This window comes from Pristis pectinata, chromosome 10 (genome assembly GCF_009764475.1).
Source record: "Pristis pectinata isolate sPriPec2 chromosome 10, sPriPec2.1.pri, whole genome shotgun sequence".
Taxonomy (NCBI): Eukaryota; Metazoa; Chordata; class Chondrichthyes; order Rhinopristiformes; family Pristidae; genus Pristis; species Pristis pectinata.
The window spans coordinates 41,473,640-41,488,697 of NC_067414.1; the positions used below are offsets into that span (position 1 = coordinate 41,473,640).

General features: G+C 43.4%; 1 protein-coding gene across 1 annotated transcript in view; it reads left to right on the plus strand.

The window, feature by feature from the left end:
• The window catches only part of LOC127575103 (amine sulfotransferase-like), a 28,460-nt gene extending 17,810 nt beyond the window's left edge, over positions 1-10,650 (plus strand). The window contains exons 7-8 of the mRNA XM_052024764.1: positions 4,965-5,136; positions 8,621-10,650. Coding sequence (XP_051880724.1) covers positions 4,965-5,136; positions 8,621-8,736 — 288 coding nt within the window. The 3' untranslated portion in view covers positions 8,737-10,650. The remainder of the gene's footprint in view (positions 1-4,964; positions 5,137-8,620) is intronic.
• Positions 10,651-15,058: the final 4,408 nt, after the last annotated feature.

Here is a 15,058-nt window from a genome sequence, read left to right on the forward strand (position 1 = left end):
AGAGAACCCAGACACCCAACAGTAATGCTGTGAGGCTTAACTCTCTGAGAACACAAATATCCCAACTATTGATAGAGCAAACATGCCTGTGACTATGTTTGATGTGCTAAGTGACAATATCAGTCTGGTCTGCAGGCTTCCTTGAAGTCAGTCACAATGGTGCAAAATAACTTAGTGGACAGTCAGAGACTTTTTCCCAGTGTGACAATGGCTAACACGAGGGGACAGAATTTTAAGGTGATTGGAGGAAGGTATAAAGGGGATGTCAGGGGTAAGGTGTTTTTTTTACACAGAGAGTGGTGGGTGCGTGGAATGCACTGCCTGCAGAGGTTGTCGGGGCAGATACATTAGGGACATTTAAGATACTCTTAGTTAGACGTATGAATGATAGAGAAATAGGGGGCTATGTGAGAGGGAAGGGTTAGCTAGATCTTGGAGCAGGATAAAGTGTCGGCACAACATTGTGGGCCAAAGGGCCTGTACTGTGCTGTTGTCTTCTATGTTCACTGTTGCCTGGTTTGATGCAGGCCAATTAACATAACCCCATTATCTTACATTTGGCTGATGCAGACAAGAAGGTCTCATGGTCACGTCACTTTGCAAACCACATCTCTTTGCAAACCACATCTCTTGAGCAGCCAGCACCCTGCTGTGGTCCAGCAGTCTGTTCTCTGTAGTCAGCGCTGTGCGTTTGCAGAGTTGTCCTGGCAACTTCAAACTGATTACTGCTTGCAATTTACATTAAGAACTGAAGACTCATTCATGTTTGAATTGACATCAGCTATATTCACATAATTCCATAACTCCTGAATCCCTAGTAGGCAAATGAAACCAGGTGGGGCAGGGTGATGTCAGGGTAACCAGGGAGTGAGAAATGTAAAAAGTGCTCGAGAGAGAGACCCTGGGTGGATTTGAGAGTGGGAAAGGAACAAAGGGCAGTGGGTTGTCTGAAGTTGGAAAGTTCGATGTTCATAGCTTTGGGTTGTAGGCTACCCAAGTGGAATACAAGGTGATGTACTGCAAATTTATGTTTGGTCACATCAGGACAGTGGAGAAGGCTGAGGACACATCAGTGTGGGAACTGGAAGAGATGTTGAAGTGACATGCAACCAGAATCTCAAGATGGCCACTGTGGACAGAGGGCAGGTGCTCTGCAAAACAGTTGTCTAGTCTACACTTGATCTTGCCAGTATAGGGGAGACCACATCACGAGTGCCAATGCAATAGACTAGGTTGAAGGAGGAGAACATGATATCTCCACCTCACCTGGAAAGGCTGTTTAGGCCCTTGGTTGATGTTGAGAGAGGAGGTGTAAGGAAAAGTGTTGCACCTCCTACAGTTGCAGGGGAAAGTGCCTGGGATGGGATGAGTGTACAAAGGAGAATGGTCCCTGTGGAAAGCAGAAAGGTGGGGGGAGGGTTTGGGGGAAGATGTGGCTGGTGGTGGGATCCACTGGAGATGGCAGAAGAAGCAAAGGGTGACATGCAGAATGCAGACACTAGTGAGATGAACCATGAGGACCAAGGTAGCTCTATCACAGTTCTGTCTGGGGAGGGGGGTGAGGATTGGAGGGGGGGGAGTTGCAGATGAGCAGGAAATGGAGGAAATGCATGTCAGAGCTCCATCAACTGTGGCGGGGGGTAGCCACGTTTCCTGAAGGAGGAGAACATTTCAGAAGTCCTAAAATGGAAAGCCTGTCTTGAGGCAGAGATAGAGAAAGGGATGATATCCCTGACAAGAGACAGGGTGGGAGGAGGTGTAGTCAAGGTAGCTGTGAGAATCCGTAGGTTTCTAGTAGATATCAGTGGATAGTTTGTCGCCTGCAATATGACTGAGAGATCCAGAAAAGAAAAAAGTGTCAGAAATAGTCCAGGTAAATTTGAGGGTAGGGTGGAATTTGGTGGCAAAGGTGATGAAGTTGGCAAATTTTGCACAAGTGTAGGAAGCAGCACCAATGCAGTCATCGACACAGCAGAGGAAGAGTTGGGGAGGGGTGCCAGAGTAGGTTTGGAACAAGGACTTTTCCATGTAGCCAACAAAAAGGCAATTGCAGCTGAGGACCATGCAAGTGCCCATGGCTACACCTTTGACTTATAAAAGTGGGAGGAATTGAAAGAGAAATTGTGATCAGTTTTCTTAAAGTGACAGTTCATCCATTGGCACTGTTGTGACTGATCTGAGTACACCAGAGAGATACTGAAGCTGGTGATATAAGTCACAACAAGCAGATACTCTCTTGGTGACCATCTCGACAGAGTCTCCCAAACACAAAGTACATCACATTTTTATGTGATGTAAAGCAAGTGATTCAATACAATTTCAATAGCTACAATGACATCATTTACTTCAATATTTTGAGTCTGACAATGCTGCCATGGAGTTCGAGAAACAAAGGATTGCAGATGCTGGAATCTAGATGAAAAACACGATGCTGCTGGAGGAACTCAGCAGGCCAGGCAGCATCCGTGGAGAAAAGCAGGCAGTCAATGTTTCTGGTCAGGACCCTTCTTCAGGACTGAAGATAGGAAAAGGGGAAGCCCAATATATAGGAGGGAAAAGCAGAGCAGCAATAGGTGGACAAAAGAGGGGAGGTGGGTTGGGCACATTGGTGATGGGTAGATGCAGGTAAGAGATAGAGATAGGCAAGTGCGGGAGAGGAGCAGATCCACTGGGGGATGGGTCAAAGGTAAGAAGAGAGAGGGGGGGAGAAAAGTAGAAAAAGAGGCTAGGAAAGGGAAGAGGAGAAGGAGGATGGTGGTGGGGGGGGGGGTGGTTTGTGGGGAAGGGGGAGTGGAGAATTACCTAAAGTGGGAGAATTCAATGTTCATGCTGATAGGCTGCGAGGTTCCAAGATGGAAAATGAGGTGTTATACCTCCAGTTTGCGCTTGGAATTCTCCTGGCAGTGGAGGAGGCTGCGGACTGTCATATCAGTGATAGTGTGGGAGGGGGAGTTGAAGTGATTGGCGACGGGGAGATGCAGATTGCGGTTACGCACTAGGTGTTCTGCGAAATGGCCACCTAGTCTGTGTTTGGTCTCACCAATGTAGAGGAGGCCACACTTGGAGCACCAAATGCAGTGGATGATATTAAGGGAGGTGCAGGTGAATCTCTGTCTCACCTGAAAGGACTGTTTGGGTCCCAGGATGAATGTGGTGTAGGGGCAGATGTTGCACCTATAGCAGGGGCAGTGGAAAGTTCCCAAGGTGGGAGCGGGATGGGTGGAGGAGTGAATTAGGGAGTCACGGAGAGAGTGGTCCCTGTGAAAGGCAGAAAGGGTGGGGAGGGGAAGATATGCTTTCATCTGCCATTGAGTTATATATCTACAATGGGAGACACTATATAAAGGGTGAGCAGCTTCAAGTTCCTGGGTGTCAACATCTGAGGATCTGTCTTGGGCCCAACACATTGGTGTAATCATGAGGGCGGCATGCCAGTGGCTCTACTTCATTAGGAGTTTGAGAAGATCTGGTATGTCACCAAAGACTCTTGCAAATTTCTACAGATGTACGGTGGAAAGCATCCTGACTGGTTGCATCACAGTCTGGTATGGAGGCTCCAATGTGCAAGATTGCAAGAGGCTGCAGAGGGTTATAGACTCAGCCAGCTCCATCACGGACACACCCCTCCCCACCATCGGACATCTTCAAGAGGCAGTGCCTAAAGAAGGTGGCATCTATCATTAAGGACCCTCAGCATCTGGGACATGCTCTCTTCTTATTACTACCATCAGGGAGGAGGTGCAGGACTCTGAAGACCCACACTCAATGACTCAGAAACAGCTTCTTCCCGTGCCATCAGATTCCTGAACAATCCATGAACACCACCTCATTATTCCTTTTATTTTGCACTATTTATTTGTTTTTGTAATTTATAGAAACTTTGTCTTTGCAGTGTATTGCTGCTGCAAATAACAGATTTCATGCCATTTGTCAGCGATAATAAATCTGATTCTGAATGTTTAAACACCTTTGCTGAGACAAAATAGTTCACAAGAATGTTTGAAAAGCTTCTGAAGACAGAACCTAGACACCCAAAGGGCTGACTCTGAGAACACAAATATCCCAATTATTGACAGATCAAATATGCCTGTGACTGTGTTTGATGTGCTAAGTGACAAAATCAGTCTGACTTGCAAGCTTCCTTGAACTCTGTCACAATGGTGGAAAATAACTTGGCCCATGTTGCCTGCTTTGAAGCAGGTCAATTAACATAACCCCAGTGTCTTGTATTTGGCTGATGCATATGCGAATATGTCATGGCAACTTCACTTGGCAAACTATATATCTTGAGCAGCCAATCCCCTGCTGTGGGCCAACAACCACTGGTTGCTTACAGCGTTGTCCTTTTAACCTCAAACTGATTACTGCTTGCAATTTACGTTAAGAACTGAAGACTTGTTCTTGTTTGAATTAATATCTGCTATATTCACATAATTCCATAACTCCTGAATAATCCCTAACAGACACATGGACAAATGAAGAATTCTGGAGCAAAAAATAAACTGCTGGAAGAACTCGGAGGGTCAGGCAGCATCTGTGGAGGCAAGGAGATGGTCAACATTTTGGGTCAGGACCCTGCATCAGGACTAAGTGTGAAGGGAAGATAGCCAGTATGGAGAAGTGAGAGGGAGGGGTGAGACAGAGACTAGTAGGCAATAGTTGGAACCAGAATGGGGAGGGGAAATTTTTCCCCCCAGTCATTTTCGATTGTTCCCTCTATGAAGCAGTCCTCCTGTTGGCTTTTCCAGATTTCCAAAATTTTAAGCTTTCTTCAGTTATCTTGATCTCTGGCATTTTCCACTTAATTTGTCCCCTGGTATTTCCTAGAAATGGTTTAAGCCACAGACTTGCTTTTTAGAAGTTAAGAATATGGTAAATATGCATTTAACATCATGAGAACCTGTTTCTCTTACTTCTCAGAGGTTAAGATTTAGCAACTACGTTACTCTGCTTGCATTTTACAGGATTTAAAAGGCTCAATACAAAAAATATGCGACTTCCTTGGGAAAAAGTTGGATGAAGATAAGCTTGACCTCATGGTGGAGGAATGCAGTTTCAAAGCAATGAGAAAAAATCCGAAGGCTAACTACGAACATGTTGAAGGCAAACACCCAAAAGGGTCATTTCTCAGAAAAGGTAATGTTCCTAATTTCATTGTCTTGCTTAGAAAACAGATAGCTGATGGAACCCGGAAAATGAGACACAATATACTTGGCACTGGACTGCTGATAACGTGGGAGGAAAACGTTATTATTTTTCACTAATGTGGCCTTTGACACATTCCACTAGGAACCAGCCCTGGCCTAATGCCCAGAGGACTATGTTACCCAATGTACTTTTTCAGTGAAAGGCAGATTAAAAAAAATAAAAACAATTCTGCAGAGTAGGAAATGTGATGGTGTTTATGTAAGACCATAAGATGTAGGAGCAGAATTAGGTCATTCATCCCATCGAGTCTGATCTGCCATTTGATCATGGCTGACTTATTTTTCCTCTCAACCCCATTCTCCTGCCTTCTCCCCATAACTTTTGACACCCTGACTAATCAAGAACCTATCAACCTCCACTTTAAATTATACCCATTGACTTGGCCTCCACAGCCGTATGTGATGATGAATTCCACAGATCCACCACCCTCTGGCTAAAGAAATTCCCCCTCATCTCTGTTACTATGAGGCTGTGTTCTCTTTTCCTAGACTCTCCCACTACTGGAAACATCCTCTCCATGTCCACTCTACCCAGGCCTTTCAATATTTGGTAGGTTTCAATGAGATTTCCCGCCTCCCCCCCTTTATTCTTCTAAACTCCAGCGAGTACAGGCCCAGAGCCATCAAACGCTCCTCATGTGTTAACCCTTCCATCCCTGGGATCATTCTCGTAAAGCTCCTCTGGACCCTCTCCAATGCCAGCACATCCTTCCTTGGCTATGGGGCCCAAAATTCCTCACAATGCACCAAATATGGTCTGACCAATGCCCTATAAAGCCTTAGCTTAACATCCTTGCTTTTATATTCTAGTCCTTTTGAAATGAATGTTAACATTGCATTTGCCTTCCTTACTACTGACTCAACCTACAAGTTAACCTTTAGGGAATCCTGCATTCGAACTCCCAAGTCCCTTTGCACCTCCGATTTCTGAACTCTCTCCCCATTTACAAAATAGTCTACACCTTTATTCCTTCTACCAAAGTGCATGACCGTACACTTCCCCACGCTGTATTCCATCTGCCACTTCTTTGCCCATTCTCCCAACCTGTCCAAGTCCTTCTGCAGACTCCCTGCTTCCTCAACACTACCTGCCCCTCCACCTATCTTTATATCATCCACAAACCTGTCCTCAAAGCCATCAATTCTATCATTCAGATCATTAATATGATCACTACCTCCCAAGGGTTCCTTTACCTCAAGCTCCGTAATCAAATCCGTAATAAAATTCCTTCTCTTGGGGTCCAGTACTAACCTATTTTTCCCAGTCTACCTGCATATTCAAGTCCCCCATGACCACTGTAACTTTGCCTTTCTTACATGTGTCACGAACCAGCAACAAAAGAAACACACTGAGCATGATTTAGTGTTAAAAACTATTTTATTAATTACTACTTATGATAATACGTAAAATAAAAGTAAAAATGTTAGTATGTTAGAATTCAAAAATGTTAAACCTCGAACGTTAACCCCAAAACTAAACTCTTCGTGTGTGTGTGGGTGTGGCAAAGTCCAAAACTCCCAGTTCCGGAATGGTTCTTAAAGTTCAGTTCCGCAAGCCATAAGGTGAAACATGATCAAGGGCTTCTTCAACAACCACCATTGTCTGAAGATAAGACGTAGACGTAGAGAAACATAGAGAGAGTACATATGAAATCCAAATGTTCCACGATGGAACCCAAACGACACTCCAGTGTTTACTCGGTAGTGACTGCCTCACCCCGAAAAGCATCCGAATCGTGGTCGTCCACACATAAATACCTGTTTCCTTCTACAGGTCAGCATCAAAGTGAACTCCACCGGATTACTTCCAACTTCCATACATGGATTTCTATGGCAAACACAGTTATTGTTTCTCATCCATCGATAGAGAAAACAAGCAGGCTGGTGTCTCTCTCCCTTCTCTCTCTCTCTCTCTCTCTTCTTCTTACTTCTTCAACAACGTCATTACGTCCTTTATCTTCTATTGACGTAAGCACGCCCCACACACACATATACACACACACTCTCTATCTTAAAGGGACTTTCACTGAGTCCGTAACACATACCTTTTCCACCTCCTGTTGTAATTTGTACCCAACGTCCTGGCTACTATGTAGAGACCTGTATATAACTCCCATCAGGGTCTTTTTTATCCTTGCAGTTTCTTAACTCTACCCACAAGCATTTTACATCTTCTGATGCTCTGTCACTCCTTGCTAAGGATTTGATTCACTTTTTTTACCAACAGAGCCACCCCACCCCCTCTGCCCACCTGCCTCTCTTTTCAATAGGATGTGTATCCTTGGATGTTTAACTCCCAGCTGTGATCTTCTTTCAGCCATGACTCTGATGCCCACAACATCATACCTGCCAATTTCTAAATGCTCTATAAGCTCATCTACCTTGTTTTGTATACTTTGTGCATTCAAAAATAACACTTTCAGTCCTGTATTCACCACCCTTCTTCTCAAATTTGTCTATGTGTTCCCTGAAGTTAAATTCTTATCCCTTTCTAAACTTTGTCTTATTCTTTATTCTGGAAACTTCAGTAACCTCTCCTGCACTCTCCTTCCCTTTTACTTTAACCATACTTTTCCAATCTGTTGAACCCATCCCCCTACTATTTAGTTTAAAGCCCTATCCACAGGCCTGGTTATGCGATTCACCAGGACCCTGGTCCCAGCATGGTCCGGGTGGAGACAATCCCATCGGAATATCTCCCTCCATCTCCCAATACTGGTGCCAACATCCCATGAATTCAAACCCACTTCTCCCACACCAATCTTTGAGCCATGCATTTAACTCTCTGATCTTATTGACCCTGTGCAACTTGCATGTGGCTCAGGTAGCAATCCAGAGATTATTACCTTTTTGGTTCTGCTTTTTAATTTAGTCCCTAGCTGCTCATATTCTCTCAGCAGAATCTCTTTCCTTGTTCTACCTACATCGTTCATACCCACATGAACCATGACAACTGGATCTTCCCCCCCCCCCCCCCCCCCCCCCCCACTCCAAGTTCCTCTACAGGTCAGATGAGATGTCCCGAACCCAGGCACAGGCAGGCAACACAGCCTCCGGGACTCTCGATCCTTGCAACAGAGAATTGTGTCTATTCCTCTAACTATGTTATTCCCCAATCACAACTGGCTTTGGGGGAATATCCTTATGTTATTTTTTTGTGTGTGGGGGGGGGAAAGAGGGTGCCCTGTGTGATCAATCATATGCATCACTGGCAGATACTGCTGTTTACATAAAAGCTACTGAGTGCAATAATGTTTTGTTGGCTACATCCCTTTTACTTGCCTATGCAAGCAGAAATACAAAAGAGCCTTCAGACAAGTTTTTCCTCAAAGAAATGTTTTGTATATTTTATTACTTTTCTCTCATGTTATCTAATTTTAGAATCTCAGACATTTGTTTTTATTCCCTTTCAGGAATAGTTGGAGATTGGAAAAATCTTTTCACTGTGGCTCAGTCAGAGATGTTTGACAGAATATACCAAGAAAGAATGAAAGACTTTCCTTTCAAGTTCATCTGGGACAGCAAATAATTAAAACAGATTATCCGTACAACAGAGGCCCAAGTTCCAGAAATAAATGAAGAGATGTATTAAAATACAGACTAATATCGTGTGAATGAGGTCATAGTGTTTTATAGACAAGTAGACATAACTCCATATTTCCTTATGACATAGAGGGAGTCCATTGAGTCTGTACTGGCCACAGAGCAATCTGTTCCTCTATTAATTTTCCATGTAACCATTTCTCTTCATATTCCCATCAATTCTTCCACCCACCTACCAAACTACACTAGGGAAAATTTGCAGTAGCCAATTAACTTAACTGTACATCTGTGGGAGGAGAGTGGAGCACCCAGAGGAAACCCACATGGTCACAGGGAGAACATGCAAAGTCCAGAAAGCACTGGAGGTCAAAACTGAACCTAGGTCACTTGAGCTGAGAGCCAGCAGTTCTAGCAGCTGTTATATTGTGCCACAACATAGATTATTATGGAAAATATTATCTCAAGAAGCTCAACACCACCAAGGGCAAAGCAATCAATTTGACTGGTATTCGTAAGTTTAATTTTCCAGGAATCAGGACTTGTAGCAAGAGCGGGGGAGTTTAAGAGGCAAGTCTTTTTGATTGGCTGATTAACAGCAGCCAGTAAAAAAAAGGTATGGTCAGGCAGAGCAGCCTGTGTGAGAAAGAGAGCGGGAGCTGAGGCTTTGAGGAAGAACAAGTGAGGAACAGCTAAGGTTTTATTTTTCTGTTCATATTTTAGCACTTAATTCAGTGTAGGCAGGATGATAGGGCAGTTGAATGCTCTTCCTGAAAGATGTGGGAAGTCAAGGAACCTCATGGACTCCTTGATGACTACATCTGTGGGAAGTGCACCCAGCTGTAGCTCCTGACACACTGGGTCAAGGAACTGGAGCTGGAGTTGAATGTACTGAGGATCATAATTTAGATCACTGTGTTGGTTCAGAAGGTTACATTCTCACCTTTGGTAATGGGTTCAAGTTGTGCACAAAATCTGGGCTGATACTCTGTGTACTGAGAGAGTGGTACATCCTTGCTGTAATTCTGCAGTAACTTTAAATTGAGGCTGTCTTCTCTCAGGAAACAGAGGAGAATGCATGGTACTATTGGAAAGAAGATCAGTGAAGGTCCCCTTGTGACACAAAAGCAAAATAATGCAGATACTGTAAATCTGAAATAAAAATAAAAATTGCTGAAGGCACCCTTGTGTCAGGTGGCATCTGTGGAAAGACAGGCTTAATGTTTCAGGTTGATAACCCTTCATCTGAAATGTTATCTCTGTTTCCCTCTCCATAGATGCAGAGCATTTTCTATTTTTATTCAAGTACTCCCAGTAACCTACCCAATATTTAGCTATCAGCCAATATCAATAATATAGATAATTGTTAGCACATTACTGTTCATGCGAATTTGCTGTGTGTAAAGTGGTTTCCAAGTTCCTATGTCACAACAGAGCAATCTTTCAAAAGTACTGATTGTTGTAAAGCACCTTGGGATGTCCTGGGGTCATGATATAGGACATTTAAATGCAAACCTTTCTTTAATTCTTTATCTAAAGATTAACAATAATAGTCAATTAAGTTCCTTTTTACATTTAGTTCTAAATATGCAGCACTGCCAATGTAGCTGGCAGACAGTATCAACATGTCAACATTGTAGCTTTTGAGCAAAATTAGCTCCCAATATTTGGTGTGTGTGGAGTACTTTGTGTGTATACATTTGTACCTTTTATTCATTTTGTATTTTACACATGGTATGAAGTTATTTCATGAGATTGGGATGTCAATGTTACAATCTTGTCTGACTTCGGAGAGTCAAAGGAATTGGATGTAGTTTTCATGTCAGGACCAGTTCTTGGAAAAACTATAAAACATGAACCATGATTAACAATGATTAAACATTAAATATGATTAAGTGCATCTAATATCTTGTTGCTATTGTGTTTGTTATTCATAAATAAACACATAACTTAATTCCCTTTCCCATAACCATATCAACTTAATTTATAAAGCACTTATGATGTAGTAAAACATCATAAGAATCAGAAGTACGAAAGGAGTTGATAATCAAAAGCTTGATAAGGGTTTCTGGAGGGAAGAGAGAGAGAGGTGGACAGTTTTAGGGAGAGAATTCCAGATACTAAGGCTGTGGCAATAGAAGGCTGCTGACAGTGGAGCAATGAAATTTGAGATAACTAAAGAGGCCAAAATTGCAGAGCAGAGATATCTAGGAGCATTTTAGGCCTGCAGACTCACCTCGGCCATTTTGGAGAGGCCATTGTGAGACCAGACCAGTGGAGGAGTGGGAATCTGAGGCTTTGGCTCGAGAGGATTCAGTGAGGAGGCACAGGTGAATAGCAGTTAAGAACAGGTAAGGTTATTTTAGTCGTTAAATAAAAAAAGCACTAAATTACAACTAGTTAAATAAAGTAGGGATGCAGGATCAGGTGATGTGTTGTAGCTGCATGATGTGGGAGCTGGTGGACCCCATTGTGGTTCCTGGTGACCACATCTGCAGCAAGTGTTGGTACTCGAGGAACTCAGGATCAAAGTTGATGACACGGAATCTGAGCTTCAAACACTGTGATGCATCAGGGAGGGGGAGAGCTACCTGGACGCTGTGTTTCAGGAGGCAGACACACCCATTAGATTAACTACTTCAAATTCGGTCTGTGGTCAAGGACAAAAGGGTGTGACTGTGAGTGAGGCAGGTAGGCAGATCCAAGAGGTAGTGCTGGAGGAGCCTCAGCCCTTGAGCTTGTCCAACAGGTCTGAGATTCTTGTTCCCTGTGCAGATTAGAGTGGGGGCTGTCAGAAGGATGAACAACTGAAGCATGGTTCAGGGAGCCACTCAAGATGGGGGAGAGAAGAGAAATGTTGTTGTAATTGGGGATAGTGTAGTCGGGGGAATAGACACAATTCTCTGTCGCAAGGATCGACACTCCCAAAGACTGTGTTGCCTGCCTGGTGCCTGGGTTCGGGACATCTCATCTGACCTGCAGAGGGAGTGGAAGGAGAAAGATCCAATTGTCATGGTTCATGTGGGCACCAATGAAGTAGGTAGGACAAGGAAAGAGATTCTGCTGAGAGAATATGAGCAGCTGGGGACTAAATTAAAAAACAGAACCAAAAAGGTAATAATCTCTGGATTGCTACCTGAGCCACGTGCAGGTTGCACAGGGTCAAAAGATCAGAGTTAAATGTGTGGGTCAAAGATTGGTGTGGGAGAGGTGGGTTTGAATTCGTGGACACTGGCACCAATATTGGGGGAAGGAGTGAGATGTTCCGATGGGATTGTCTCCACCTGGACCATGCTGCGACCAGAGTCTTGGTGAATCGCATAACCAGGACTGTGGATAGGGCTTTAAACTAAATAGTAGGGGGATGGGTTCAATAGATTGGAAAAGTATGGATAAAGTAAAGGAGAGTACAGGAGAGGTTACTGAAATCTCCAGAATAAAGAATAAGACAACATTTAGAAAGGGATAAGAATTTAACTTCAGGGAACATGTAGACAAATTTGAGAAGAGGGGTGGTGAATACAGGACTGAAGGTGTTATATTTGAATGCACGCTGTATACGAAATAAGGTAGATGAACTTGTAGCACAGTTAGAAATTGGCAGGTATGACATTGTGGGCATCACAGAGTCGTGGTTGAAAGATCACAGCTGGGAGCTAAACATTCAAGGATACACATCCCCTCAAAAAGACAGGCAGTTGGGCAGAGGGGGTGGGGTGGCTCTGTTGGTAAAAAATGAAATCAAATCCTTAGCAAGAAGTGACAGAGGATCAGAAGATGTAAAATCCTTGTGGGTAGAGTTAAGAAACAGCAAGGTTAAAAAGACCCCGATGGGAATTGTACACAGGCCTCTAAATAGTAGCCAGGATGTGAGGTACAAGTTACTACAGGAGATAGAAAACGCATGAAAAAATGGCAGTGTTATAGTGGTCATGAGGGATTTCAATATGCAGGTAGTTTGGGAAAATCAGGTTGGCACCGGATCCCAAGAGAAGGAATTTGTAGAATGCCTACAAGATGGCTTTTTAGAGCAGCTTGTGGTCAAGCCCTCTAGGGAAAAGGCATTTCTCGATTTAGTGTTGTGCAATGAACCAGATTTGACTAGGGAGTTTAAGGTAAAGGAACCCTTAGGAGGCAGTGATCATAATATGATAGAATTCACCCTGCAGTTTGAGAGGGAGAAGCTTAAATCAGATGTATTGGTATTACAGTTCAGTAAAGGTAACTACAGAGGCACGAGAGAGGAGCTGGCCAAAGTTGATTGGAAGGGGACCCAAGCAGGGATGACGGTAGAGCAGCAATGGCAGGAGTTTCTGGGAGTAATTCGGAAGGCGTAGGTTCGGTTCATCCCAAAGAAGAAGCGGCATTCTAAAGAGAGGATGAGGCAGTTGTAGTGACAAGGGAAGTCAAATACAGCATAAAAGCAAAAGAGGGGGCATACGATATTGCAAAAATTACTGGGAAGCTAGAGGATTGGGAAGCATTTAAAAACCAACGAAAAGCAACCAAAAAAGCAATAAGGGGAGAAAAGATGAAATATGAAGACAAGCTAGACAGCAAAATAAAAGAGGATGCTAAAAGTGTTTTCGGATGTATAAAGAGTAAAAGAAAGGCGAGAGTGGACATCAGACTACTGGAAAATGACCAGAGGTGGTTTACAAGAATGATCCAGGGAATGAAAGGGTTAACATGTGAGGAGCGTTGATGGGTCTGGGCCTGTACTTGCTGGAGTTTAGAAGGATGAGGGGAGATCTCATTGAAACCTACCAAATATTGAAAGGCCTGAATAGAGTGGACATGGAGAGGATGTTCCCAGTAGTGGGAGAGTCTAGGACCAGGGGGCATAGCCTCAGAATAGGATGTCTTGTGAGAACCGAGATGAGGAGGAATTTCCTGAGCCAGGGGCTGGTGGATCTGTGGAATTCATTACCACGGATGGCTGTGGAGGCCAAGTCATTGGGTATATGTAAAGCAGAGTTTGATAAGTTCTTGATTAGTAAGGGTGTCAAAGGTTATGGGGAGAAGGCAGGAGAGTGGAACTGAGAGGGAAAAATAAAAATCAGCCATGATCGAATGACGGAGCAGACTCGATGGGCTGAATGGCCTAACTCTGCTCCTAGGTCTTATGGTCTTATGACCTCTATCATGAGAAAAAAGTAAATCATTGATGTTGTTCTCATTCATTCTCTTTCCTGAAAATTTCAGGGAGCAATCAGGGGAAAATGGCACTGTAAGGAGCTCAGTGCCACTGTTGTTGCTGTCTACATTATGAATCATCATTTCTACAACTTTAACAAAATTCCACGGCAGTAGGAATTAGGATGTGGCCACTTCCAGCAGTATTGATTGGGATGTTCACTTGCTAATTGCTAAGACACTAAAATGTTTGTGGAGGCACTTGCCTTAATTATGTTTGGGCCTTTTGCAACTAAAAATATCTTTTGAAGTGTTTCTGTGACTGTACAACCTGCTGAACTCTTAAGGGGCTTCTAGCAATGCACTTTGTCTTCATAGGACATTCTTTTTAGCAACTCTTGGTTGGCTAATCGCAAGATAGAGAAAAAGGACTAGCAGTAAGAAAAAGGAGACAGGATTGTAGCTATTAAGAAGGGCAAATAGATGGAGAGTTGCATGGAGGAATCTTTACTATTGCAATAGGATTCAGAAGCCCAGATGTGTGATATGCACTAAATTTATTTTTAAGAAAACTTGTTTCCAGGAATGTGTAATAAAGGGATTGACCCTGATATGAATGCAGTTATACATTTTTAACTAGGAGACCATATTAGCAAAAATGGTGACTTATTTGTAAAAATGTGCATATGAACATAAGTAGAAGCAGGAAAAGGCCATTTGGCCTCTCAAACCTGCTCCACATTCAACAAGATCATGGCTGATCTTCTATCTACCCAATCTCCACAGTCCTTGACTTCTCCACTATCCAGAAATCTATCAGTCTCTATCTTGAATGAATGAGGCTCCATAAGCCCTCTGTGGTAGACAATTTTAAAGGTTCACCACCCTCTGATGAAAAAATATCTCCTCATTTCAGTCTTATATGACCCTACCCCTTTATTTTGAGACTTTTGCTACTATTTCTAGACTCCTTGGCCCATCTCCCCATTCAATGGATCATCCTTCATAAATTCAGTGCTATGCTATGACCAGTGCATCTTCCCCTCCCTTCCCTTCCAGCATTCCAATGAGACCATCCCCTCCAAGACTCCTGGATCCACTTGTTCATCTCTACCAACACCCATTTCCCTTTTAATGGCATCTTCCCATGCAACCACAGGAGATGCAACACCTGT